This window comes from Paramisgurnus dabryanus, chromosome 24 (assembly GCF_030506205.2).
Source record: "Paramisgurnus dabryanus chromosome 24, PD_genome_1.1, whole genome shotgun sequence".
Taxonomy (NCBI): Eukaryota; Metazoa; Chordata; class Actinopteri; order Cypriniformes; family Cobitidae; genus Paramisgurnus; species Paramisgurnus dabryanus.
In genome coordinates, this window is record NC_133360.1 from 26,103,475 (window position 1) to 26,129,119 (window position 25,645).

General features: G+C 35.2%; 2 protein-coding genes across 2 annotated transcripts in view; one reads left to right on the top strand and one right to left on the bottom strand.

The window, feature by feature from the left end:
* ncf4 (neutrophil cytosolic factor 4) overlaps positions 1–25,645 on the bottom strand; it is a 39,499-nt gene that overhangs the window by 4,939 nt on the left and 8,915 nt on the right. Inside the window, exons 4-7 of the mRNA XM_065259670.2 lie at positions 21,377–21,447; positions 19,047–19,174; positions 18,015–18,063; positions 3,391–3,489 (exon numbers count right to left, since the gene is read on the bottom strand). Of these exons, the coding sequence (XP_065115742.1) occupies positions 3,391–3,489; positions 18,015–18,063; positions 19,047–19,174; positions 21,377–21,447 (347 nt within the window). The remainder of the gene's footprint in view (positions 1–3,390; positions 3,490–18,014; positions 18,064–19,046; positions 19,175–21,376; positions 21,448–25,645) is intronic.
* pvalb7 (parvalbumin 7) overlaps positions 3,437–25,645 on the top strand; it is a 48,170-nt gene continuing 25,961 nt past the window's right edge. The window contains exon 1 of the mRNA XM_065259672.2: positions 3,437–3,589. The gene's annotated coding sequence lies outside the window, so the exon portion shown is untranslated. The remainder of the gene's footprint in view (positions 3,590–25,645) is intronic.

Below are 25,645 nucleotides of genomic sequence, written 5' to 3' on the forward strand. Positions count from 1 at the left end.
AGGTAGGAGGCATACCCAATATTGACTGACATCTTACTTAAATTATCTCATGCTTGTGTGGACATGTGCACATTCTGAGTGATCTCATTTGTAGGCGTCTGTACATCATGTGGGCACGAAAAATGTTGTATGCACATTTGGATAGACAATGTTCAAGTCATTTATTGACAGCTACTTTTATAAATCCTTTTACATATTACCAAGAGTTTCGAATCTTTTTGGTAGGAACAGAAATTGAATAAAAATAGCATGGGGCTTACGTTCAACAGCGTAACAATGTTTACATTACGTAATGTAGGGCCAGATTTACTAAACGAGGCAAATTAGCGCGATGGGAGTGGTAATATCTGCGGGTTATTTATTAAAAAAGCGCAAATTAAATAACACAGGCGCAACAGCTGATTTCCATAATGACCAATACAATCTACTAAGAGCAGCGCAAATTAGTTCAGGGTCGCAAATAAGCAGAGCTAATGAGGTGCGGGTGATCTACTAACGCCTGATGCGCTTGAGATCAGCACCATGGACATCACAGCAGAAAATTCGGTGTGACTAATCCAGTCTCATATAGATGCGAATAAATAGCACGAAGTTCAAAAAATTGTGCACTACATACGCCAAATTCTATTTTGGCGTGCATATGATAAGCAAGTCCTTCCCATTCACTTAAACGGCGCATATTTTTTGTCGTTTTATTTAATGGTTTCTCAATTGTTTTTGAACCGTTTTCGCTTGGGTTTAGGGTTAGATTTTAGATTTGCTTAAGGACGTTATTTAACATACAGGTTTCTCCCTGTTTTTGTCCATATTTAAGCCAAGGTGGCTTGGAGTTGGGGTTAGAATTGGGGTTTGGGTTAGGATGTCATTTTTATTTAACAAAAAGTTGTTCTAACCCTAAACCCAAGCGAAAATGGTAAAAAAAGCAAAAAAATTGAGAAACCAATAAATAAAACGACAAAATAGATGCGCCGTTTAAGTGAATGGGAAGGACTGGCGTATCATATGCACGCCAAAGTGGAATTTGTCGTATGTTTGCACGATTTTTACACTTCGTGCTATTTATACGCAACTCCGTGAGACTGGGTTCGACTAATTCCAGCTAACGAAGCCATAGTACACTAAAAAGTAGGACTGTAGGATAAAAAAATGTTGGTTTACAAGAAGTTTGGAAACGTCTGGTATTGTGTGACTTTTCCTAGTGACTCCTATTCAGCAAATAAAAAATAACATGGCTTGGCAAGCAATATTTCTGAATAATACTGTTCTTCTGGCATTCCAAATAAACTTTTACATGTTAAAAAAAATCCTCTGCATTGTATCACACGTTCTCTGATCTCCGTGATGCCTCTTTTTTTGAGCAATAATTGCAGCCATTTTAAGTGCAAAGTAATTTAAATTTAAAAAATTCAGTTTTAAATAATGGCGCAAATATCAGTCATAACATTAGAAAATCACGTTGCGTGAATCATTTAAATAATCTCCTAACAAAAATTTTGCATCGTAAAGGGAAACCCTAGAAATGCATATGCAATAAGGTCAGTCCCGAAAATAACTAGACCACACCTTTTTATTAATTATTTTTAATTAATTAATTAATTAATTATCCACTCCGCGTCTTTAGTAAATCCCGACATTGTTATTTAACTCTTTCCCCGCCATTGACGAGATATCTCGTCAATCTGCAATACCGCTATATCTCTTCCGCAACTTATAAAAACCGTAAGTATTGCCCTAGGGCAAACAGCTGTATGTCCGTGTATGTTTTAAAGATCGCTCTGCATCTGATCTCTATCAAAAGTCCTTCACAAAAATGGAATTATCTCAGCTTTTTGCTCAAAATTTGGTGTTTTTGTTGAAACCTACACATATTTGAGAGTTGATAAAATAGAACACATGAAGGTAGGATGAAACTGATTTTTTGTTTGAAAGCAGAGGGTCTGTTATTTTATTTCATATAATGTATGTTTATATATTTAAAAAGGAGCATTTTCTGGAAGGCATTAAACTTTTGTGCAAATCTTGCAAAATGCTGGCGGTGAAAGAGTTAACAACAAAATGATGGTTTGCACTGGCGTAAGCTGTTAGTAAATCTGGCCCTTTGTCTTTCTGTAACCCAATTGGAAGGGCAATGCATCAGCAGTGCAAAGGTCATGGGGTTTGATTCTCTCCTAGATACGTCAAAAATTGTATTGAAAAGATAAGCTGAAAGCTAATCAGTATCATGTATAGATAATATATGACCCTGGACCACAAAACCAGTCATAATGGTCTTTTTTAATTGATGCATTCCATTAACGTATGGTTTGTTCTACCCAGTCCCACAAGGTTTTGTTAATAGTCAAGTAATTTTTTTATTCTTTTTCGTGAACGCATAATGAATTCCTGTTTTCGTGTGATTATCACGTATTGGTTACTCAACTGCTTTTTCCTATTTTCAAACCATTGTCGCTTCGGTTTAGGGTTGGATTTGGTGCTTTCATTAGAAAGTCACTTTATATATTGGTTTATACTATTTTTTCTGATTTATTTTTTTATATGTCGCCTGGCGTTAGGGTTAGAGTTAGAGTTGGGTTTGGGTAGGGATGTCATTTTATGTAAATCTAACCCTAAACCGAAGCAACAACTGTAAGAAAATTGGACAAAACAGTTGAGTAACCAATACGTGATAATCACACGAAAACAGGAATTCGTTATATGATCACAAAAAAAAAACGTGATAATATCACGAAAAAAGAATCAAAAAGTTATGTGACTATACAACGAAATTTCGTGAGACTGGGCTGGGTTAGGATAGGACAATATTTGGCTGAGATACAACTATTTGAAAATCTGGAATCTGAGGGCGCAAAAAAAATCGAAATATTGAAAATAACGCTTTTAAAAAGTCCAACACATACTACTAATGATAAATATATTTTTATATATATGTACAGTAGAAATTGTACAAAATGTCATCACAGGACATCATCTTTACTTAATATCTTAATGATTTTTGCAATGTATTGTTGCCTATTGCTACAAATATACCTGTGCGACTGGTTTTGTGGTAAAGGGTCACATATGTCTTTTTATGTGTATTATTAGTCATCTAAAAGTAACTACAATAACATTAATCAGATTATACTATTAATCAAATTATACAGCAGTTAAGATCAACGCATTTATATTGTAAAGTTATATGACGGTACATTGATATTTGACATTATCCAAGTCTACATGTATGTGGGCTCAAACCATTGCAATGAGATCACTTTGTTTCATTCTTTTGAAATGCTCTCTCTCTCTCTCCCTCTCTCTTTCTCTCTCGCTCTCCTCCCTGCCTACCTATTGTCTTCAACCTTTCTCTCTCCCTCCATCCCGTCATCTTCTCGCTCTCCATCACTTGCTCACCTCCAGCCAGTCTGCATTGACTCTCCGCAGGAGGAAGATCACGTCTCCAGCCTTCAGATTGAGCTCAAGGCGTCCGCTGCCGCTGAAGTCGAACACAACCTAACACAAGCACACACAAGCGAGGACACACAAGCGAGGACACACAAGCACGCCACAAGGAAAGAAAACCGAACACATCCTGAGTGAGATCGAGCTGCAGGTAAGAGAAACCTTGTGTTTTATGAACTTTGAAAATGAGGAGAACGGTGGAAGGTGATTGTTTAAAAAAGGAAATTGATTTACAGTAAGTAATGAAACTGGAAGGAAGAAATGTGGTAAATGTATACTTCTATTATATTATTCAACCCTGGTAAAAGTTTAAGATACCCTGAAATATGTTTTTTTGACATAGTATCAGATGTGTATAGCATGTTTTTGGTTAGTGCTATGCATTGACCACGGTTTTTGGAGATATACGTAGTAAAACTTTAAAAAATTCAGTTAAAGATAAATTTTCGATGTCACCATTTTTGGACCATGAGGAAAGGTAGATATTCTTCGATGTATCCTTTTAAATAACATAATACATAGATAGAACATGGTATTACCATCTGATACTAGCATTCTACCATACAGTAGTACAACCACAGTTCTTTTTCGTAAGTGAAAAAACGTATAATGATGCTAAGATGATAAATCTATTACTGCACAGACAATTCAATTGTGTAAGTATGTGTGTGAAGGTGCTGTTTTGATCTCTGGTAAGTGCAGCGTGGGATCAGACACCAACTAAGACAACGAGAGAACAAATCCACTGTGAAGACTAAAAGTGTTATGAGGAGAGTGAGACTGAAAACGATATGTAGAGATGTTTGAGAATACAGAAGAGAGATGTAAACTGTCCTCTAATGATATTTCTCCATTAAATTTGTTAATCTGGGGATCAGAAAACATTGAAGAATGACATTAGATTAAATCCACAACCCAGAAGAAAATGTTGCTCTAGAAACTTAATGGATTTCTTATTATGGAGTTTTGTATCATCGATTCCTAAAGAGAAATTACAATAAGACGACACAAATAAGACACACGGTAAAAGTATATAGATATAAACTAATAACATGGCAGTGACAATTTAGTTTTGCGGATCTAAATGCGTTAAACTCTCTGACATTTCTCTGGCTTTGGTATCTTAGCAATTTGGAGTAGAAGTCGCCCAAAAGGGAATTTTACCGATACCGATTAATTACTAAGTTACTACTTGCCGATAACGATTAATCGGCCGATAGTTTTTAAAACGAATACTGGATAAAAACAAACATGACACTCAAAGTGAAAAAGTGCTGCAGTGTATTACAAAAGTAATTAAACAACAGTACTGAACCATGAAAATGTGCTAAATGAAATAAATGTAATAAGTATTGAAGTAAATACTTATGTGAAATACTTCCACAGGTAAAATTAAAAAAAATACTTGGGCTTTCAAAAGATTAATCGTGATTAATCGCATGCAAAATAAAAAGTTTGTGTTTACATCACATATGTGTGTGTAGTGTGTAGGGATGCACATATCAGTTAATTTTCCCGACCGACAACCGTAGCTTCTAAACCGAACATTAACCGTTAACTTATAAGATTTTAATATGAAATTGTCATTGAGTAAAAATACAGTTGACGGTTGTCTGTGAACAAGTAAAAACAAAAGATTTAATTTGAACGTGCAAACAGCAGCGACAGATCAACAACAGAACCAGGATTCATACATTATCAGATATTCACGCAACATTACCTTATTAAAAAGCACGCGATCTGTCCAGAGGATTAATATCCAAAAAAGGCATATTGTCTCCGTTTCATCTAACACGGTGGTCATTTCTAAAGCAGGATGCTTTTCAGAAAGTTTTGCTTTTGTGTCTTCTTTCTCCGTTTGTGCAAAAAGAGAGATGTTTATGGACAGGGTCAGAGGCCACCAGCAAACATCTGTCCGGATGTGCGCGAGACGGACCGCGTCATCTTGCGCGGACACGCGCGCGTCTCCGTTCAGCTTCCAAACACGCATACAAATGATTTCTCATACAAATTAGTACTTTATCAGACCGTCAGGGCAGCAATAATTTGTGTCATTTACAGGACATTCACAAATTAAAGATAGAAAAGTGGCGAAATGTCTGTTGGCTCATGACGACACGCACCATGTATTAACAAATATTTTTTTATTTTAACTGATAATGTTAATCGGTCATAAATTCTTACCTTCGGTTAACGGTTAAACGGTCAGTGTGAGCATCCCTAGTAGTGTGTATAATTATTATTTATATATTAAAACACACTCAGTCATGTATATATTTATATAAAAATATGTTATATATTTATACATTAAATATTTATATTTCTATAAAATATATAAATAATATAAATGTATATACAGTATATAAATGCAAATATTTCTTAAATATATACATGAAAGTGTGTATTTATATTAGGGCTGTCAATAGATTAAAATATATAATCTAGATTAATCGCATGATTTCATGAGTTAACTCGCGATTAATCGCAAATTAATCTCACATTTATATCTGTTCTAAATTTACCTTAATTTAAAACTTTTCAAGTTTTTAATGCTCTATCAACATGGATTTGGACAAATATATATGCTATATCAAATGTCCCGAACTTTATCTCTCTCTTAATAATTATTTAACATCAAGCAAGTCCTGCAGTCTATTTTCTATCATTTCTGTGTGCTTTAAAAACGAAACCAAAAGTGAATGAAGACGCATCTTTGCTTTAGATTATGGATTTGGGACGGTACACCTCTCAGGAAATCATTTTAGATGTTTAATGACCATTTAGAGCTTTGGATTCGCTAGACGAGAACTTAATGTTCTTATTTTTATGAAAACCTCCGACTCATCTAGACAGCGCGGGTCACTTGCTGCGTCTCAATTCATCCAGCTGTGGGATCGACCAAGAGTCAAACAGAAATTGCGTGTTGCGTTAATCGCGCGTTACTTAAATTAGTGCCGCTAAAATTACGCGTTAATTTTGACAGCCCTAATTTATATATACATAATATTTACACACAGTACACAAACATATGTTATGTAAACACAAACTTTTATTTTGTATGCAAATTAATCGCGATTAATCTTTTGACAGCTCTAAAAATTACATAAATGTCTATTATATGTGTAGTCTTTATTTGCTTCTGTTTTAACACTTAAAGATTATTTAATCAAAATAACAAAAGATGTATTGCAGTGATGATAAAAAACTGAAATCAGATTTTGATTTGTCGGATATGTTAACGTAGCCGACAGCTGCAGATAGTTTGCTTTCTCTCGTTATTAACTGAAAATATGGATAAAAGTTACCAGCTGGAAATAAACTAATGCAAATAGATTGTAAAAATCATGATATTGCACATTTGGGTTGGATTTATCTGTGTGTATTTTTGTGTAACTGTTTGAGGTACTACACTAATATTAGCGTCCTGTCAGCCTTGACGACAAACTTAGGTTCATGCGGCTGTTTCTCTGCTAATGCAGCATTTATTCAGCAAATTAATTACTTTATAATGACATGCACTTGGAAAAACGATCAGCATGGATTTTTTGCCGATAGCCGATTGTTCCACCAATGAACTATCGGTGCCGATTAAAATCGGCAAAACCGATTAATTGGACTACCTTTAATTTGGAGTACAGTTTAAGACATTGTGAGAGCTCTTCTAAAATCTTTAGTGGATTATTAAATCTTGACAAAAAAATCCAAGATGCAGGAGACTCCATAAAGCCTCAATATGCCTTTAAGGTTAAACTTTATTTTATATGTGTCTATGTTACAGTAAATGTGTGTAAATACACAAGTAATAATGATTAATAACAGGGTCAGAGTTTGGTTTAGGGTTAGTTGCATGTAATTATGCATAATTTACATAATTTTATGCATGCTAATTTAAATTATGCATAAGTTGCAAAGATACAGTAAAATAAAGTGTAACCGTTTTCAATTCAGCTTTTTTGATATCGAGGAGTATCCAGATAAGAGATCTCAACTATCTGTGAACTGTCTTAAACATGCATTCATGCCCTTTCATTCCACTACACCCACTACAGATCGCTGCATTGTAAACTGGTGCTTAAAACGTGCATGTGTTACTGTGTGTGTTTGACTGGCGTGAGTGGGCATCTGTTCTCACTCCACAATTTCTGCGTGTTTGGATAATGCTGTAAATCTGCTCAACTGTGGGTCATTTGGTTTGTTTGCTCGAGTAGGAGTGTGTAGGTGAAACATGTTAGATGTTACCAGCTAATTACATCTTGGCAGTTACCATAAGTGTGAGCGAGCGTGTGCGTGTTTGTCCGTGCGCGCTCGTAGGCAGCATCTGAGCAGAAACACGCAATTCGTGCCAAACAACCATTCTTCGTGAACTCGACAGTACGGATGAAGTATCTTAAAGGAAGAAGTCCCATTGCAGCTGTGAAACCCTAAAAATATTTTTTGGGTCATTTGCGTGAGCTACAGTACGTTTTAATAGTGCAGAAACGTATCTCGGTACAATAACTGGTTTCTTTCTGCCATAACTAGGTAAAGTTGAACTATTTTTAGCGCCTGTGAAATGAAATCAGTGAAATGATAGCACTTGCAAAAGCGAACAATGAGACATGACCAAACTAGAACGTTCCCTTTATAACCAAACTACAAGATGTTAGGTTGATATCAAAAGTTAACAGTAGAGAAAACAACACCTTTGTCAAGCGACCCTTTTTCATGATTCGGCTCTCACCTTCCCTCTATATGATTATTTTTGATTGCACGGCTAAGTCACCCAGGAAATTAAAACATAACTTAGTGGAAATGTGTGAGAATTTAGTTCTAGTTGTCGCAAACACACGCCAACACAGTTACAGAATGGGGAAAAGTGACAAAGCAATTTCCTCCCCCCGTTTTCCCAATGTAATATATGTGCTAATTAAGAAACTCTCGCTGTAGCATTACTACTTCTTATTTACAGTAATAAAACCTGTTTACTACGATATTTACCCGCAGGGGATCACTGTATTGATAATAGTGATTTGTGTTTTTTTATCACATTTATTTGTGCATTGATTTTTTCATGCATTTATAAAATACTCGCCCATCTTTCGTTCTTGCATCTATCCTATTTACGGGTCACCATTATGGTAAGAATTGATGAAGGACGAGATTGCTCATCCAAACTTTAGCACTTTTTTACAGTCTTGCTACCAGAAGTACATCTGTATGAAATCCAAAGCTAGTTAGTACTGAGCCTATATTCACAAATTAAGTGATATGAAGACCTCAGGGCTTTGCCTGTGCTCAATATCGACTGAAGTAGGTCGGGAACAGAGATAGATCAACTGAAAATGGTCTTAAAATTAGTTTTAAAAGAAAGTGTGAGCTATGTGCCAACATATTCATATCTAGAGCATTCATATTTTTAACTAACACAATGGTACTCGAATATAAATGGCTGTCAATCTGTTTCCTTTAGCAGCGCTTTATTGAATTGGGTCTTTCCTGTTATGCTAAATTCGGTGAGTTATTTCGGCAGGGGATCAAGAAGTCACGCAAGACGTCTAATAATAGAGCGACTCTGGGGGTCACAAAGCGCTCACATTTCAATTAAAGAGTCAATGACCTGCGAAAATGAGCTCATTAGCATGTGGCCGGCCAAATGGGAGGAGAGGTGTTTCTTTTTCTGCCTAAATGAGTGACCCAATTTTGCTCTTCCCAACTGGGAGACCTGAATGGGATATAAGGAGAAGAGATTGCTCTCCTGGGCCATGACACATGATGAAGAAGTTTAACAAAAAATGGGGGGTGGGCCAGTTATTAACCTGCTTATTAATAGTTCAGAAATGGTCAAACGTCACTGATTTGTCAAATATATGTTGACCAAATGTTGAACCATGATTAAAATAGTATTTCATCCCATTCAACATTATTTCACTGCATGCCTTTACATGTTTACATAATCAACTGTAAAGAAACTAGGACTGCGTGATAAATCGCATGCAATATCATGCGCATCTCGTCAGTAAAGCCGGTTACTTGATTAGTAGTAAATTGGCATCACCTGCTTTCGGATGGAGTGGCATTTACTACATAGAGTCGTAGTTTACTGATAATTGGGGCAATTTTCAATTCTTTATCGTGGACATATCGCCTGTGATATGTATGTGATATGGCTCAGCTTGTAAGTGAACTACAGCTCTGTGTAGTAAATGCCGCTCCATTTAAAAGCAGGTGATGGCGATTTATTATTAATCATCGAACCGGCTTTACTGATGAGATGCCCATGATTATTGCATGTGATTTATTGTGCAGCCCTAGAAGAAATGAAAATCCTCACTTATATCAGTTCATGCATTGTAAAAAAGTTGGTTTGACTTAAATAAGTTAGTTACCTGGTTGTTAATTTAACTTAAAAAATAAGTTGACACAACAATTTTTCACAACATATTTTGAGTTAAAGCGACACCATGTCGTTTTTCAACCTTCATAATACATTTTCAAGACCCTTGTGATAGTACATCGACTTTAAATAGGTTGAATGACATGTCTACCATAGCCTGACGGGGTCTGTATCGCTTTTACTCGTACTTTAAAACTTAGGGTTTCGGGTAGTAACCAGAGCACAAAAAAAACTACAAAATTCGACTGCTTTACGGCATACGTCACTTCCTCAACACAATTTTTTTTAACGTGAATTTTGCTGGAGGCTTCTTAAGGAGTGTAGAGAGCAACTTCTATTATGTGACTCTGTGGCACTGTGTTAGTGTCACGAACCTATGACACAGCGACCCGGGTTCGATTCCCCTTAAAGTCAATTTTTTATATAAACTCACGATCTTGATTCATACATAAATGCGATCTTCTTTATAAATGACGGCGATTATCTTGCATATAGTTCCCTGTATTCAGATGCTGCATTCACGTGTTCACGTATTTACCTTTCTTTTACTGTCTATGGTATTTACATTACAATCCAGGATGCTATAGCAGTCAAACTTGCTCAAACTCACACAGTGTAAAACCAAACCCTATTCATTCACCAATCAGATCCGGGCGTTTCTCTCTTCTCTTTTCCTCATTTGCTGCGTTCCGCTGTCACTCGAGTGACGTATTACAAAGCGGCAGACCTAAACACATCGGTTTACTTGGATTTTGAGCGACAATTTTCACACAAAAGAGAGGGAAAACGAGGGCCATTGTGGAAAATCCTGGTGGCGAGGGAGAGAGGGACGATGCAACAATATTTGTTTCGAAAAAGGCAAGGAAATACTTCTGGTCGTTTCTCAATTGGAAGGCTGCAGCCTCCGGAGGTCAAATATGCATGCTGCATACGTCATCAAGCCTGGTTTATTAAGGTAAACTGAGCATTACATTCGCAAATCATAAGCATACTGCAACAATTTACGATTAACTAAGTATAATAGTCAACTTTATAATTGTTAATATTCTGAAAAAAGACAGTCTTGATGACGTATGCAGCTTAAAAATACGACATCCGGAGGCTGCAACCTTCAGATTGAGAAATGACTTCTGCCATGAGTTCCTCATCAGAAAGTTGTAACATGACTGCGTTTCTCCCTGATGCCTCAAAATGTTGATCGTTTAGCGATTTAAAGGTTTAGTTTTTAGTATTTTAAGTTTTAAAGTTGGCCAGTTCTTTTCCTTTGCGACAGTGCTGCGGCGCTTGTGGCCTCTAGGGGCGCTAGGCGTGAAAAATACATGTCTAGCGCCCACTAGTGGCCAAAAAGTTCTGCGGTGTGCCTTTAAGCAATATTTTATGTCTTTCCCTGCCATTGACGGGTTATCTCGTCAATTAAAATAAAAAACATTTCCCTGCCAATGACGCGTTCCAGACATTTTTACGGTAATCTATAATCCCACTATTATCCACTAGATGGCGCTCTTACCCAAAATACAAAAAAACTGAAGAAAAAAACGAATTTAATTAATTTTAAACTCTGTGTATGTTTTGATAATCATTCTGAATCTCATCTCATCATCAACAAAATTCCTTTACAAAAATTAGCTTTTTGCTCAGAATTTTGTATTTTTTGAAGAAACCTACCCATATTTAAGAGGTAAAAAGAAGAGAACAAATGAAGATAGGATGAAACTTTTGTTTTCCCATTTTAAAGCAAAGGGTCTGTTCTTTCATTTGATATATTTGTATGTTTATATATTTATAGAAGAAAATTTTCCTGGAAGACATTTTGTGAAACTTTTGCGAAAATCACAAAAAATGCTGGCGGGCAACTTTTTAATAAAAGGCTGGCAGGGAATGAGTTAAGTTGAATTAACTCAAAATTTTAAAGGAACCAGGTAACTTACTTTTTTAAGTAAGACCAACAAATATTTTTTTACAATGTGATAAACAATATTTTCAGCTATGGGAGGCAAGGCGTATTTTACAAGGTGAATAATTTGTATAAATTCATACAACGGGAATCGTTCAAAAAGATACGATTACTAGAAAAGCAATAATGAAGCTCCACTCCTAAACCCAACGTCAGGTCGCACCAACATGAACAAGCGCGATTTATGCAAATTAGTAACCTCGTAAAATAATTATGAATTTCCATGAGATTGCAAAAGCATCTTTCACCAAAAGCAGATGTGAAAAAAAAAACATATAAATAAAATCACAATCGTGATAAAAGTACATGCAGTACATGCATATGATCTCATTTTTAATGTTATAACAAAACACTCATACTGGTATCAGTATTTCTGATAGCAAGTAGAAAACGTTAATGGAAATGGATCAATTTAAAAACTATGTGCGATCTCTCTTTAATGGCTCTCTCTTGCCAGCTAAACTCCTTACAGTGATATAGAGAAACTGAAGAGCTTTGATATTCAATAAAGCTCCTCATACCAGGCAATGGTGATACATCTCTCTCTCCTATCATACAGGAAATCAAGCTGGTGTCTATATTTAAAGATTTATTTTAGGTACAACTCTTAAACCTCACACACGTTTGCAGGTTCAAACCATTTGTAAGATATGAGGGAACCAATTATGTTTTGTCCTACAGCACTACACAAATAATCAAAAAAAATATATTTTTTGTCTGAAATTATCTGTACTGCTATTGTACTTACACATTGTAGTTTATGAAGTACACTCATATTGGGACCTTTTTCGACAACTTTTTTACCTTTATTTCTGATAGTGTACCTACTTTTTGAAGGATGTAGACCTTTCGGTTACTTTCGGTTATCCTGCCATATATTTAATCACTAACCGACACCTCCCACATATTTGTCTCTTCATGTCTTGCTTTCCAAATCTTTGGTTGTTTTATCTGTTGTTATGAGAAAAGCATAATCTTTCCCTTCCTCTTCTCTCTCTTGGCCACATGCACAAACATAAGGCAGGTGTCTCTTTCTCTGCTGTGATCAATGTGTGGAGAGAATGTGTTTGAATCATGTTGCTCTCACACACGTATATAAAGACAAATGTCCAGCATTCTGTGAGATTTATCAAGACACCTGCTCCATTGATCTACATCAGGAAGACCAATGGCAGGACAAATCTTTTTAAAAGATAATAAAGAACGAGCATGAATGTGCATGTGTGTCAAGGTTACAGGGTATTTGAGAGTTATTCACATGATGTTAAAATCATATCCCAGTTTAAAATGGGAGTCAAAAAAGACAACAAATATAGAGCATGGCAACACTGTGGTACAACAACTAAAGACGTCTTTTGATAAAAAAACAGATTCAGAGCGATAATCAAAACATACACGGAGTTCTTACTGTTTGCTCTAACCGTGGGTTCACACCAGCCGCGTTTGAGGCGTCAAATTCACGTCTACCGCATCTAGTTTCCCCCTTGAGCGTTTTGAGTTTACTCGCTTCATTCGCGGGTGAAAGCCGCATGTGAATTCTAGTCATCAAGACTTTCACACGGAAATCCCCGTCATAGGAGGGGCTTCTGCGACTCCGCTCACTTTCTGTAATCATGTCACTACTAGAGCAAGCTCCTGATTGGTTAAGGCGGCGTGTTTTTCGCCAAAGTTCACATTTTTCAACTCGCGTGCTTCCCGCAGCAACATTTAATTTGCGCCATTCGCGCGAACGAGGCAGAATCGCTAAACGCCTCATTAGCGCGTCAACGCGTCTTCACATTTACTTAACATTGAAATCACTCGCGCTTGACGCCTCTACCGCGGCTGGTCTGAACGCAGCATAAGGGGTTGCTTCCGAGTTTTATAAATTGGGTAAAAGCACCACCTGGTGGATAATAGTGGAAATTAGGATTGCCAGAAAAACATGTTATTGACAGGGAAACGTTTTCTCTGAATGTTAACTCATCAATGGTGGGGAAAGAGTTAAAGGTTTGGCCTTTTTAACAAAAACTCCACCTTTCAGAGGGTATTTGTGCTCAAACAACCATAACCAGAGTAACATTTTATTGCTTTTATCATGAGATTTAATGTCGTGTTTAACTCATTCGCCGCCAGCCATTTTTTTTGTTGGCTGCCATGATTTTTTGTGATTTTCACAAAAGTTTCACAAAATGCCTTCCAGGAAAATTTTCTTAAAATATATAAACACAAATATATTAAATGAAAAAAAAAAACAATAAACAAACTAAATGGGAAAAACATTTCATCCTATCTGTATTTTTTTCTCTGCTTTTAAACTCTTAAGTATGGGAATTTTTCTTAAAAAAATATTTTTTAGCAAAATCTGAAATAATTGCATTTTTGTGAAGGAATTTTGTTAGAGCAGTGGTTCTCAAACTTTTTCAGCGTGCGCCCCCCTTTGTGTACGGTGCATTACTTCGTGCCCCCCCCCCAAAGAAAATTTATGACAAAAAACAGTTCTAAAACTTCACATTTTAATTAAACAAAACATTAAATTATACAAAGTAGTGCTGCCTTATTTTTTTAGGTTTAATTTCACAGAATTCATGATAAATTAATGTATTTTATAAAAATGTTTTAAAACTGGGGGCCCCCTGGCACCATCTCGCGGCCCCCCTGGGGGCCCCGGACCCCAGTTTGAGAACCACTGTGTTAAAGATCAGATTCAGAATGATGATCAAAACATACACATAGTTTAAAATTAGTAAATCATTTTTTTTGCTTCAGTTTTTTTATAAATCGCATCTAGTGGATAATCGCGGTATTACAGATAACCATAAAAACTCATCAGTGTTTTTTTTATGCAAATGTTTTCTCTTAATTGACGAGATAACTCGTCAATGGTGGGGAAAGAGTTAAGTATTAACTGTATCCCAGATTATAATTGCTTTGGAAAAATATAGACATATACAGTAAAGGCCAAAGTATGGTCCACTTTTACGTGTATGCGAGGGTCTGGATTTTTGAATCCCTGTGTACATTGCGCATGTGTCTAACGTCTGTGTAAACGTACGAGTCAACTGTATACACTTTGCAAGGCTGAATGCACATAAACGTAAAAACAGACTATACTCCGGGCTTACGAATATAAATATTACGTATAAGTGTATAAAGTGATTTACTGTTTTCTACATAAAATCATCCTACGTAAAGACCATTCTGTGAAAATATAACCTTGATTTCTTTATTATTGACTCAGTAAGGTCATGTCAAAGATTAAAATCAATGTGAAATAAATGAGTGAAATCCAACTTTAATTCTCCTATAATCTTATCATTAGATTATGAGACTTCAGCCATGACAGAGTCACATATGTGTAATTATGTCTATAGCTCAGCTCAGATCTGTAATTTTAAAGAAATCTTATTTGTGATTTTCTATGGGTGTCCTGTTTTCATCAGCACACAAATCTGCAACACGTTAAACTACAAATCCACTACTACAAGTCCTGCCTCAGTTCTCCATAAGTTTCATCTGAGGTATTGGACTGAATTTAAAACAACTGCAAGTCACTGCCATCATTTGCTGTCGTGTACGAATGCAAGGCCGTACACGTTCTAGACATTTTTCTTTCGAGGTTTTTAATGGCCAATATATATGCACTTTGACACACGCACAAACCTGTCTATAGACGGGTGTGGTTTACATGTTATTTTATGTTGTTGTTGTCTGGATGTTGGTTTGGTGTGAATGGAATGATGGAAAGGAGGTTTTTCCAGACAGGTCTGACAGTGTCACGAGCGAACGAGAGCAATTATGGAGGAGTGAAAGTATCTAGAGGATGAAAACAAAATGATAAGTAAAATGACGTTGTGAGAACAATACAGGATATTATAAAGCATTGGAGGATTGAATGAAGGGTGGAAGAGAGCAAAGAATATATATAGACAGATTAGAGCGATTGAAAAAACATGTCTGAGAAATTGCAGGATGAAGACGCAGATAAAGAAATAATGGAACATGGCAGGGGCAAAATTTTGACAAAGAAAGCGTAAAACACAGGTCGACAAACAGTGTAACATTTTGATCTTTAAATTAAAATTAATTTGGCTAATATTAAAAAACAGTACATACACTTTTTTGACGGGTCATGATGGGCCTTATTTCATAATGTCAAATAAATCTGTAGTAGAATTTACCACATTACTAGTTCTACTTTGTATTCGATTTTGAGTTTGCAAGTTAAAGGCATAGTTCACCCAAAAAAAAATTTGTATGCAAAAGCCACTAAAAGCCACCATCAAAAATTAGATAATCATTTTTCAGCCTCAAAGTTCTCAAAGTGCACAAAACTTTTGTCCCTTGTGAGTAGTGATGTCAAAAGATTAATCGCGATTAATCGCATACAAATGAAAAGTTTGTGTTTGCATAAGATATTTGTGTGTATTGTGTGTAATTATTATGTATATATAAATACACACATACAAATTTGAGAATTTTTTTATTTATGTATTATTTTAGTTTATATATAATATAAAATATATGAAAATCCAAATAAATATATACTGTATATACATGTAAATCTTTCTTAACTACATACATGCATATGTTTGTGTATTTATATATATATATACAAAATAATTACACACAGTGGACACACATATATAATGTAAAAACTAGTTTTATTTTGTTTGCGATTAATCGCGATTAATCTTTTGACACCCCTACTTGTGAGTACTTGGACCTGAATATGAATTTGGCAGCCACATGCATCACAGCGCCCCCTAATGTGCTTCAATTTCTTCACTTTTACATTCTGATTTTTATTATTTTAATGATTTTGCAACTGTTTACTATGTCTTGTCCAGATTTTTTTGTAAAAAAGGTGTTCGTTTTTGCCAAAGCGAACGACAGTCACAGTGAAATACCAATGAAACGACTAAAGTGGCAATTGTGAAAATAAGTATTTTCAATTACTTCCTAATAACCTTTACATTGCCATTAGACATCTAGATGTCTACTTAGACGTCACTTTCTTGTACAAGATACAGAATCAAGGTCGACTGTAATTATATCAGTCTTCCTAAATATGACTAATTTGATGTTATTCTATCAGAAAACTAGCTTTCTTAAAAAAACATCTGAAGAACATGTAAATGGTGTACTCCCATGCAAAACAATGATTATAGGATGCTGTTAAGAAATTGTAAAGGTGTAATAATAATATTACTATTCTATACATACTATAGTATATTGCAATGTGGTTGCTTGGGGTTTCGAGGTACTTGCTCCCTCTTTGCTCACCCTTCTTTAATTTCAGGCTAAGGGAATTTTATCACTGGTTTTATCGCCTGCTAGAAGAAAGTCATAAATCCTAACTCTTAGAAAAATAATGGCACAGTTCGCTTCGATAAGCCGCATGATTTGAGGTATCATTCATGTCAGTAGCACAAATGGTGCAGAACGACAAATGCATAGGTGGAGCTTGTGGTGGGGGTCTGGCTCTCATTGGCTAAAAATGATTTTTATTTAAAAAAAATCCACAACAAATATACATATTATGTAAATTCTTTTTACGTTACTTTTAGTTTTAATACTACTTTTTAAAACAATTGTTTATCTGGTAATAATATCTGTATTTAGCAAAACGTGGCGCGCGGTAAAGTCTCCTTTATACGTCCGTCCAATCACAATGGAGGAGGGACGTATACATACAAAGTATTAATATTATTTATAAAAAAATACAAATAATGGTCCTTATTCTTTATATTTAACTGTGTGCTACAGTTAATAAAAAATTATTATCTAGTTTGCAGTAAAAATCATAGCACTCGTTTCGGTATAGACCAATCTGGCCCCCCAAACTTTGGACGTATGTGCCAAAATTGAAGCGGTTTGATCAAATCTAAAACACTAAATATGAGCAACAGTAATAATGATGTTTGCCGTAACTGGAATTATGCATCCACCAAATAAATACCACAGATCTAGAAAGTAATCCTTGCCAACTGCAATGCAGTTTTTGATTTCTCAACTGTATGCAAATGTCAGTGGAGGTATTAGTATGCAAACTGTGTGTGAGAGTTGTAGAAAAGCACCAACCTCCACAAAGTTTTATGTCATAATCCTCTGACAAAATGTGAGAGTTTATGTTTAATAACCTACCGACCAGAATGTCAGAGCTTTGTGTGGTGTGCTTGCTTACATGCTTGAGTGTGCAAGTATGCGTGTGTGTAGTATGTAGTGTAGGCTGTTGCTGAAAGTGTTTCCAAGGAAACGCTAATGTACCTCTGCTCTGGGAGCCGAGAGAAGGTCTGTTTTGGGCTTTACGGTTTTCCTAGGAAGAGAGAGAGAAAAAAGACAGAGTGAACATCACATGGACAACAAAACACGCAGCGGTTTCTAATAAATACAATCCGGATTTTCAGGAATAAGTCAGTCATATTGAAAGTCAAACAAACCCAGACTGAATTTTATTGCTCTGAAAAGCTTCTTGAGCTATGAACTAGCAGCCTCTGAGATCTTTATTATGTGTAATATAGATATCAGCTTGGTCTCAGATGTTTCTCCGAAAAGTTTCAGAGTAAAATAAAATAGACACATATGGGACCATTGCAAACTTACAACTGGATTTTGGTTATAACAAATAACAGATTTTAAATATCCTAGTGAACCTGAGCACAGTTTACATACACCCTACACTGCAAAAAAATGATTTTCAAAAAAAATCTTAGTATTTTTGTCTTGTTTTCAGTAAAATATCTAAAAATTCTTACATTAAAGGAACAGTTTGTAGGATTGTGGCCAAAACTGGTATTGCAATCACAAAACTTGTGGCTAAAACTGGTACTGCAATCACACAACTGGTGGCCAATACACAACATGACAACATAAACATCAGTTGAGGGCTGCAAATATCCTGGCCAGACCACTGTTGTCAGTGATATAAGTATTTTATATGAAAATGATTTCTTAATGTCTAGTGACATATCAGGGCCTTTTTATTATTCATTGATATAAATTTCTTACATACTGTTCCTTTAAGATGCTTTTTTTTTGATGAGCAAAACTACCCAAGAAAAAAAGTCTAGTTTATAGATCAAAAATATAAAATTTAAGTGATTTTGTGCATAAAACAAGCAAAAAATCTGCAAATGGGGTAAGCAAAAAAATCTGGAAAATAAAGAATTAATGAAAACATTTGCTTACCCCATGTGAATGCATTTAAATTAAGAGCACATATAAATTAATTAAAAGTTGGTTACAGCTGTATCTAATGATGCAAGGTCAAGTGAGAGAGGATTGCGGGTAGGCTCCTACACTTTGCGTGTGGGGGGCCGCAAACGTCTCAGGGCCCGAGGGATCTGTTGGCTGTCCAATTCAGTCTGGTAGAAAAACATCCGTATAAGATCATCCAAGAGTATCCAGGTAGGCAGACATAGCAACCTCTGATAAAGAGAAATGGTAACACTTTACTTGAAGAGGTGTTCATAAACATCTTCATAATCATGACATGACACGGGCTATAAACATGAAGGAGATTTTATGCACGTATATGACAACTTTCATTAAATGTCATTTGCTCAGTTATGTAATTTTGAATGCAAAGATGACATTGTTTGAAATATCTTTGTTATGACAACTTCATAAGCCAATACATCATAACTTGTCATGACAACTTGACATTATAACTTAAATCTTAAATCTATCATAAACATGATATAGGCAGCCTGATCTCACGAATTTCCGTGGGATAGTCACAGAATTTTTTGCTCATTTTTCCGTGGCATTCTCACGGATCTCCGCATTTTTCTGTGGCCCTGCTACGAACTGTCTTTTTCCGTGGCATTCTCACGGATCATGGTTACTCAACTGTTTTGTCCTATTTTCTTACCATTTTCGCTTCGGTTTATGGTGAGATTTACATGAAATGACATCCCTACCCAAACCCAACTCTAACCCCAACACCAGGCGACAATTGTTTAAAGTTTAGAAAATATAAAATAATAAATCAGAATTTTTTTTTATAAACCAATAGTTAAAGTGACATACTAACGCAAACACCAAATCTAACCCTAAACCGAAGCGAAAATGGTTTGAAAATAGGAAAAAGCACTTGAGTAACCAATACATGAGAATGCCACAGAAAAAGACAGTCTATAGCAGGGCCACGGAAAAATGCGGAGATCCGTGAGAATGCCACGGAAAAATTAGCAAAAAATTTTGTGAGATCAGGTTGGATATAGGAGATAAATTATCAAAATTAAGAAACTACCTAGCTTCATAGTTTAACATTAAAAAATTAATTCTTGAATTTAGTGTTTAAGAAAAATGTTAAAGATTTTTTGCTTACCCCATTGTCAGATTTTTTTTGCTGGTTTTATGCACAAAATCACTTACATTTAATATTTTCGGTTTAAAAACTAGACTTGTTTTCTTGGGTCGTTTTGCTCATCAAGAAAAAGCATCTTCATTTAAGAATTTTTAGATATTTTTACTGAAAACAAGACAAAAATACTAAGAATTGTTTTTCTTGAAAATAATTTTTTGGCAGTTTATAATTGTGTCTGAACACTTTTTACTAGTAATACCAGTGAAACTTGTCATTTAATGTCATTAAGTGTAAATATTCTGTTTTAAGTTTTATAACAGCGTCATGAATATTTTTCTTGACCTCAACTATAGTGGTACTAATTTATTTTGTCATTTAAATGTCATTAAGTCTTAATACTCTGTCAAATAGTTTTATAACAGCGTCGTGAATATTCTTCAGTTCATAATGTTTTTTTTTTTAAGTTTTCTCCAGGTGTTAGAGAAATAAAACAAATCATCCAATAATAATAATTATTATTATTATTAAAATTGATACAACATTATATTTTATTGCATTTGGAGATTCACCTAAAATTAAATGAAAACAGTACAATGGTGGGTTAAGCCATGCAGCGTTTGGTCCACATCGCTGCAAAAACGTTAATTTAATGTTAATTAAATTAAATTAATTACACTTTTTGTTAGTTTTTCTTCTATGTCTATGTATTGTGCACATAAATAAAGTTAAATATAATCTTTTGACGTGTCTGTTTATTAACAATTAGTATTAACACCAAATGACCGAGCATTTTCAGTGGCTGCGCCTAAATTATGATGCCTAAAAGATTATGTTTTCTTGGTAATGTCAAGTTGTCATGACAAGTTATGATGTATTGGTTATAGTTGTCATAACAAAGACATCTCAAACAATGTCATATTTGCTTTAAAAATGACATAACTGAGCAAATGACACTTAATGACAATTGTCATAAATGCATAAAATCTCCTTCATGTTCATGGCGTGTGTGATGTCATGATTATTAAAGTGTCATGTCAGTCTTATGGACACCGCTTTAAGTAAAGTGTTACCAGAGAAATTTGCATTCAGAAAAGTCTGTAATCTTAAACTGACAAACATAGCTAATATTAGCAAATCAGGATGTACGAAAAAAGAGAAGTAACGAAAAGAGAACTATTTGTTTTCCTGGTAATTCAACATGACACTTTGCACTGCATGGATTACAATTTTCAAAGCACATATAATTACACAACTCCCACCAGCATATCATGACCATGATACAACCAAAAACATTTACGAAACGTCGACACTGACTCACCTTCATGTAATTATTGAGCTCGGGGATTCTGCTCTCTGCGATCTCCTTTTTGTTTCCCATAAACACTTTGCCTGTGGCAAAACAAATGAAGAAACATACTCAAAACTAATTAGTTCATAAACCAAACAATCAAAAGCTAGCCAGGGGTTTTGCGTTAAATATTAATATCCCCCTTTAATTAGCACTGAGCACAACAGGAGCTCAAATATTACGGTAAATTGCTTTCTCTTTGTTCGAATTTCACCCAGTGGTATTTTTTTACAATGCGAAGAAAGGTGTATTAGCACCAACAGTTGTGATTTTATTATCTTGCCCAACAATACTTTACAGAATGAATTCCCATAAAAACTGTGGGGTGATTTGTTTACACAAACAAACCGAAACCATCCGAAACGTTTTAATGGACACTCAATAAATACCTTTTTCATTTCTCTTCCTCTCTTAAATAAATTTCTTTGTTTCTCAAATTCCTCTTTTTGACTCAATATATCTTTCTTCTTCCAACGGCTGGGGTTTCCCATAAGTTTCATTATAAACTTTCCCTTTGAGATGACCCATTAAAGGGATAGTTCACCCAAAAATGAAAATGTTGTCATCATTTACTCACTCTCATGTTGTTACAAACCTGTATAAATTTCTTTGTTAAGAAAGATATTTTGAGCAATGTTTGAAACCAAACCGATCATGACCCCATTCACTTCCACAGTATTATTTTTCCTTTTATGGAAGTGAATGGGGCTCATGATCGGTTTGGTTACAAACATTGCTCAAAATATCTTCCTTTGTGGTCATCAGAACATTGAAATTTGTTACAGGTTTGTAACAACAATCATATTACACATAAAAAAATCAATTGTCACGAATAAAGTCCAGTGTCTGTAATATAAGGGGGTTTAATTTAACTTCAATCTTATGGATGCAGACAGGACGCTTTAAAGACGCCCTGAAAAGTCACCCAACTGCTGAATCCCGTCTGTTCCTTACGTGACCTAAATCAAATAGTAGGTAGTGTGACAAAGAGCAACCTCTCCTTCCTGCTAAATTTAATTATATATGTACTTTTGGTCAAAGACGGATGAGAGAGAGAGAGAGAGAGAGAGAGAGAGAGAGAGAGAGAGAGAGAGAGAGAGAGAGAGAGAGAAAGATGATTAAAAAAGGATGAGAAAAGAGGTTGTAGAGGATAAAGACGTATCTAGAAAGAAAACCACTTTGAACCTATTTCAAGTGTTGAAAACTGTAAAAGACATTGCACAGTACACTAGAAAAAGTCAGACAACTGAATAAAAAAAAATACAATAGATTTACACCATAAAATTACATAAAAATTCATATTTTACCACAGATACAGTATTTTACTGTAAATTTACATGTATTCTCCTGTACACTGTAAACCATTTAATATGTTTTTAAAGCTTTGATTGTGTTAACGGTGCCCAATATAACATGTGTTCATGTTCGTGTGTAGAAAAACGCAGTGTTTTATCACACAATTTACTTATCTCTTTACCGCTTTTTTACTGTCCTCAAAACGGGCTGATGTCTTCCTTGTTCTATGAAGTCCCTCCTTCAAAAATACGTAGCAAGTTCTGATTGTGAAGTTTGTTTAGTATGTTGTGATTTGTCAGTAGCTTAGCTAAGCCTGAGCCTTAGCTTAGCTTAGCTGGCGACTGACTAATTCCTGTGGGCGGAGGTTAGTCAAAAACTCTTATATTGACGTCATTTTTCTGGGAAGCAGAGGGCTGTAGTACAAACCAGCCGTTCTCTGTAGCCTTAACTCATTCCCCCCAAGCGTTTCCTTTTTTTATTATTTGCCAGCATTTTTTCAGCATTTTAAAAGGTTCACAAAATGCCTTCCAGAAAGTTCTCTTCTATAAATATATAAACATACAATATATCAAATAAAGGAGCTTTCAAACAAACAAACAAATAAACAAAACTGACGGAAAAAAAAACATTTCATCCTATCTTCATTTGTGGTCTTATTAAACCTTTCAAATATGGGTAAGTTTCTTTAAAAATACCACATTTTGAGCAAAAAGCTGAAATAATTGCATTTTTATAAATAACGTTGATTAGAGATCAGATTCAGAATGATGATCAAAACATAGACAGCCTTTAACGGTTTTTGAATTAGTTGATACATCGTTTTTTTATAAGTTGGGTAACTGAAATGCTGTTATTAATTTCTCTTTTTTCATGTTTTTCTTTTTCTATCCACCTACTGCATAATAGCAGAGTTATAGATTACCATAAATTACCATAAAAACTCATCAGTGAAGCGTGATTCTCTTAATTGACGAAAAAACTCGTCATTGACGTGGAAAGAGCTAAAAAGCAAATTCTGTTAAAGGTGCTCTAAGCGAATTGACGCGTTTTAGACCATAAAACATTTTTTGTTACATACAGCAAACATCTCCTCACTATCTGCTTGCTGCCTGTCCGCTGATCAAACTGTAAAAAAACGCGATCTCTGTAGACAGCCCAGGCTTCACAAATGGCAATAACAACACAGTGGCCAAACCTACAAACAGAAACCATAACAAAGTGTTCGAGCCAATAAACGACAAGAAGGATTTGGGGGTGGGGGTTGGGCGCGTTCATGAAAGCACGGAAGAGAGGGGGAGGAGTTAGCTACGCTCCGTCTGTTTGAAAACAATTCAAACGTCAACAAAAACTAACATCTCGCAGATTCGCTTAGAACGCCTTTAAAGAAAATATAAAGAGTTTGGTTTCAAAACGCAAAAAATTTATTTTTACTAATTTCGGTAAAACGTGTTTACTATACCAAGGAAGTGAGATGGAAACCACTATTGTCTGTTACAAATTTTCACATAGCATCTTTAGGTTATAAAAACATAAAAAATTCAAATCCATTATTTGTAATTCAAAGTGCCGCCATTGTTGTTTACAATGAGTGGAATGGTGCGCTGTCATTTGTTGAGCAGATTTTTTGCAAATGGTGTTTATTGCGTTTTAGGGAAAATGGGAGAAAAGATGACAGAATAACACGGCGGATATTGGATTTTGGGTAAAATTAAGAATTTACTTTTAAATACTGACCAAATACAATAATGATTTTGGCGGTAACTCGTTTAAAAAAAAGGCGTTGATCACGTTTTGGAACCAAACTCTTCATATATCGCTTGGCATTGAACTTTGAGCTTTATAATTTTGCAGGTTTTATTTATGCTATAACAGCAACATTACCAACGCAGTCTCACGGAGTTGCGTATAAATAGCACAAAGTCTAAAAATCGTGCAATACATATGCCAAATTCCACTTTGGCGTGCATATGATACGCCAGTCCTTAACCTTCACTTAAACTAATCACTCTTGCTATTTTTTTTTACCATTTTTGCTTGGTTTTAGGGTTAAAACAACTTTGTTATATACAAATGACCTCCTAACCCAAACCCCACTTCTAACCCCAACTCCAAGCAACCATGGCTTAGATATACACAAAAACATGGACTAGATATTAAATAACCTCATTAAGCAAATCTGAAATCTAACCCTAAACTCAAGCGAAAATGGTTTAAAAAATTGAGAAACCAATCAATTAAACGACAAAAAAAGATGCGCCGTTTAAGTGAATGGGAAGGACTGGCGAATTATTTGCACGCCAAAGTGGAATTTGGCGTATGTATTGCTCGATTTTCACACTTCGTGCTATTTATATGCATCAACGTGAGACTGGGTAGCACATTACACATTAACTAAAGTATGAAAAATGGTATCACGAAAAAAACCCGGCAGCTTTAATGAAACCAATTTTCTTTAACATAAAATTTTATACAGTATGGGACCATTGTGATCAGTCTTTGGGAGCAGCTGATGTAAGAAAAAGGAAGCAGAAAACAATGTGAATGGACAGGGAGTGCTGTCAGTGCTGTGGCAATGATTTCAAAAGGATAAAACGGTTAAATTTTTCTAACTACTGAAATGTTGTCATTAACTTCTATTTCCTTGTTTTTCTTTTTCTATCCATTGCATGATGTACTGGAATGGTTAATTTGTAACTTTTTGGGAAAGACTGTCATAACCTCAAAGCCCAAAGAACTTTGATTGAACTTTGACTTTGACAAACACATTCGATGTTTAACTGTAGATGTTGAATTAAGTTTAGTGCTCCTGGTTCAGTTCTTTAGGGAGTGTTCCATTATTATTTTGAGATCTGTCCTCCAAATCTCTTGTTGTTGTTTTTTACTGTCTTCTTTGGTGTCTTTGAGCTGTTCTGTGTTATCATGGCTAACGTCTCGTAACTTATG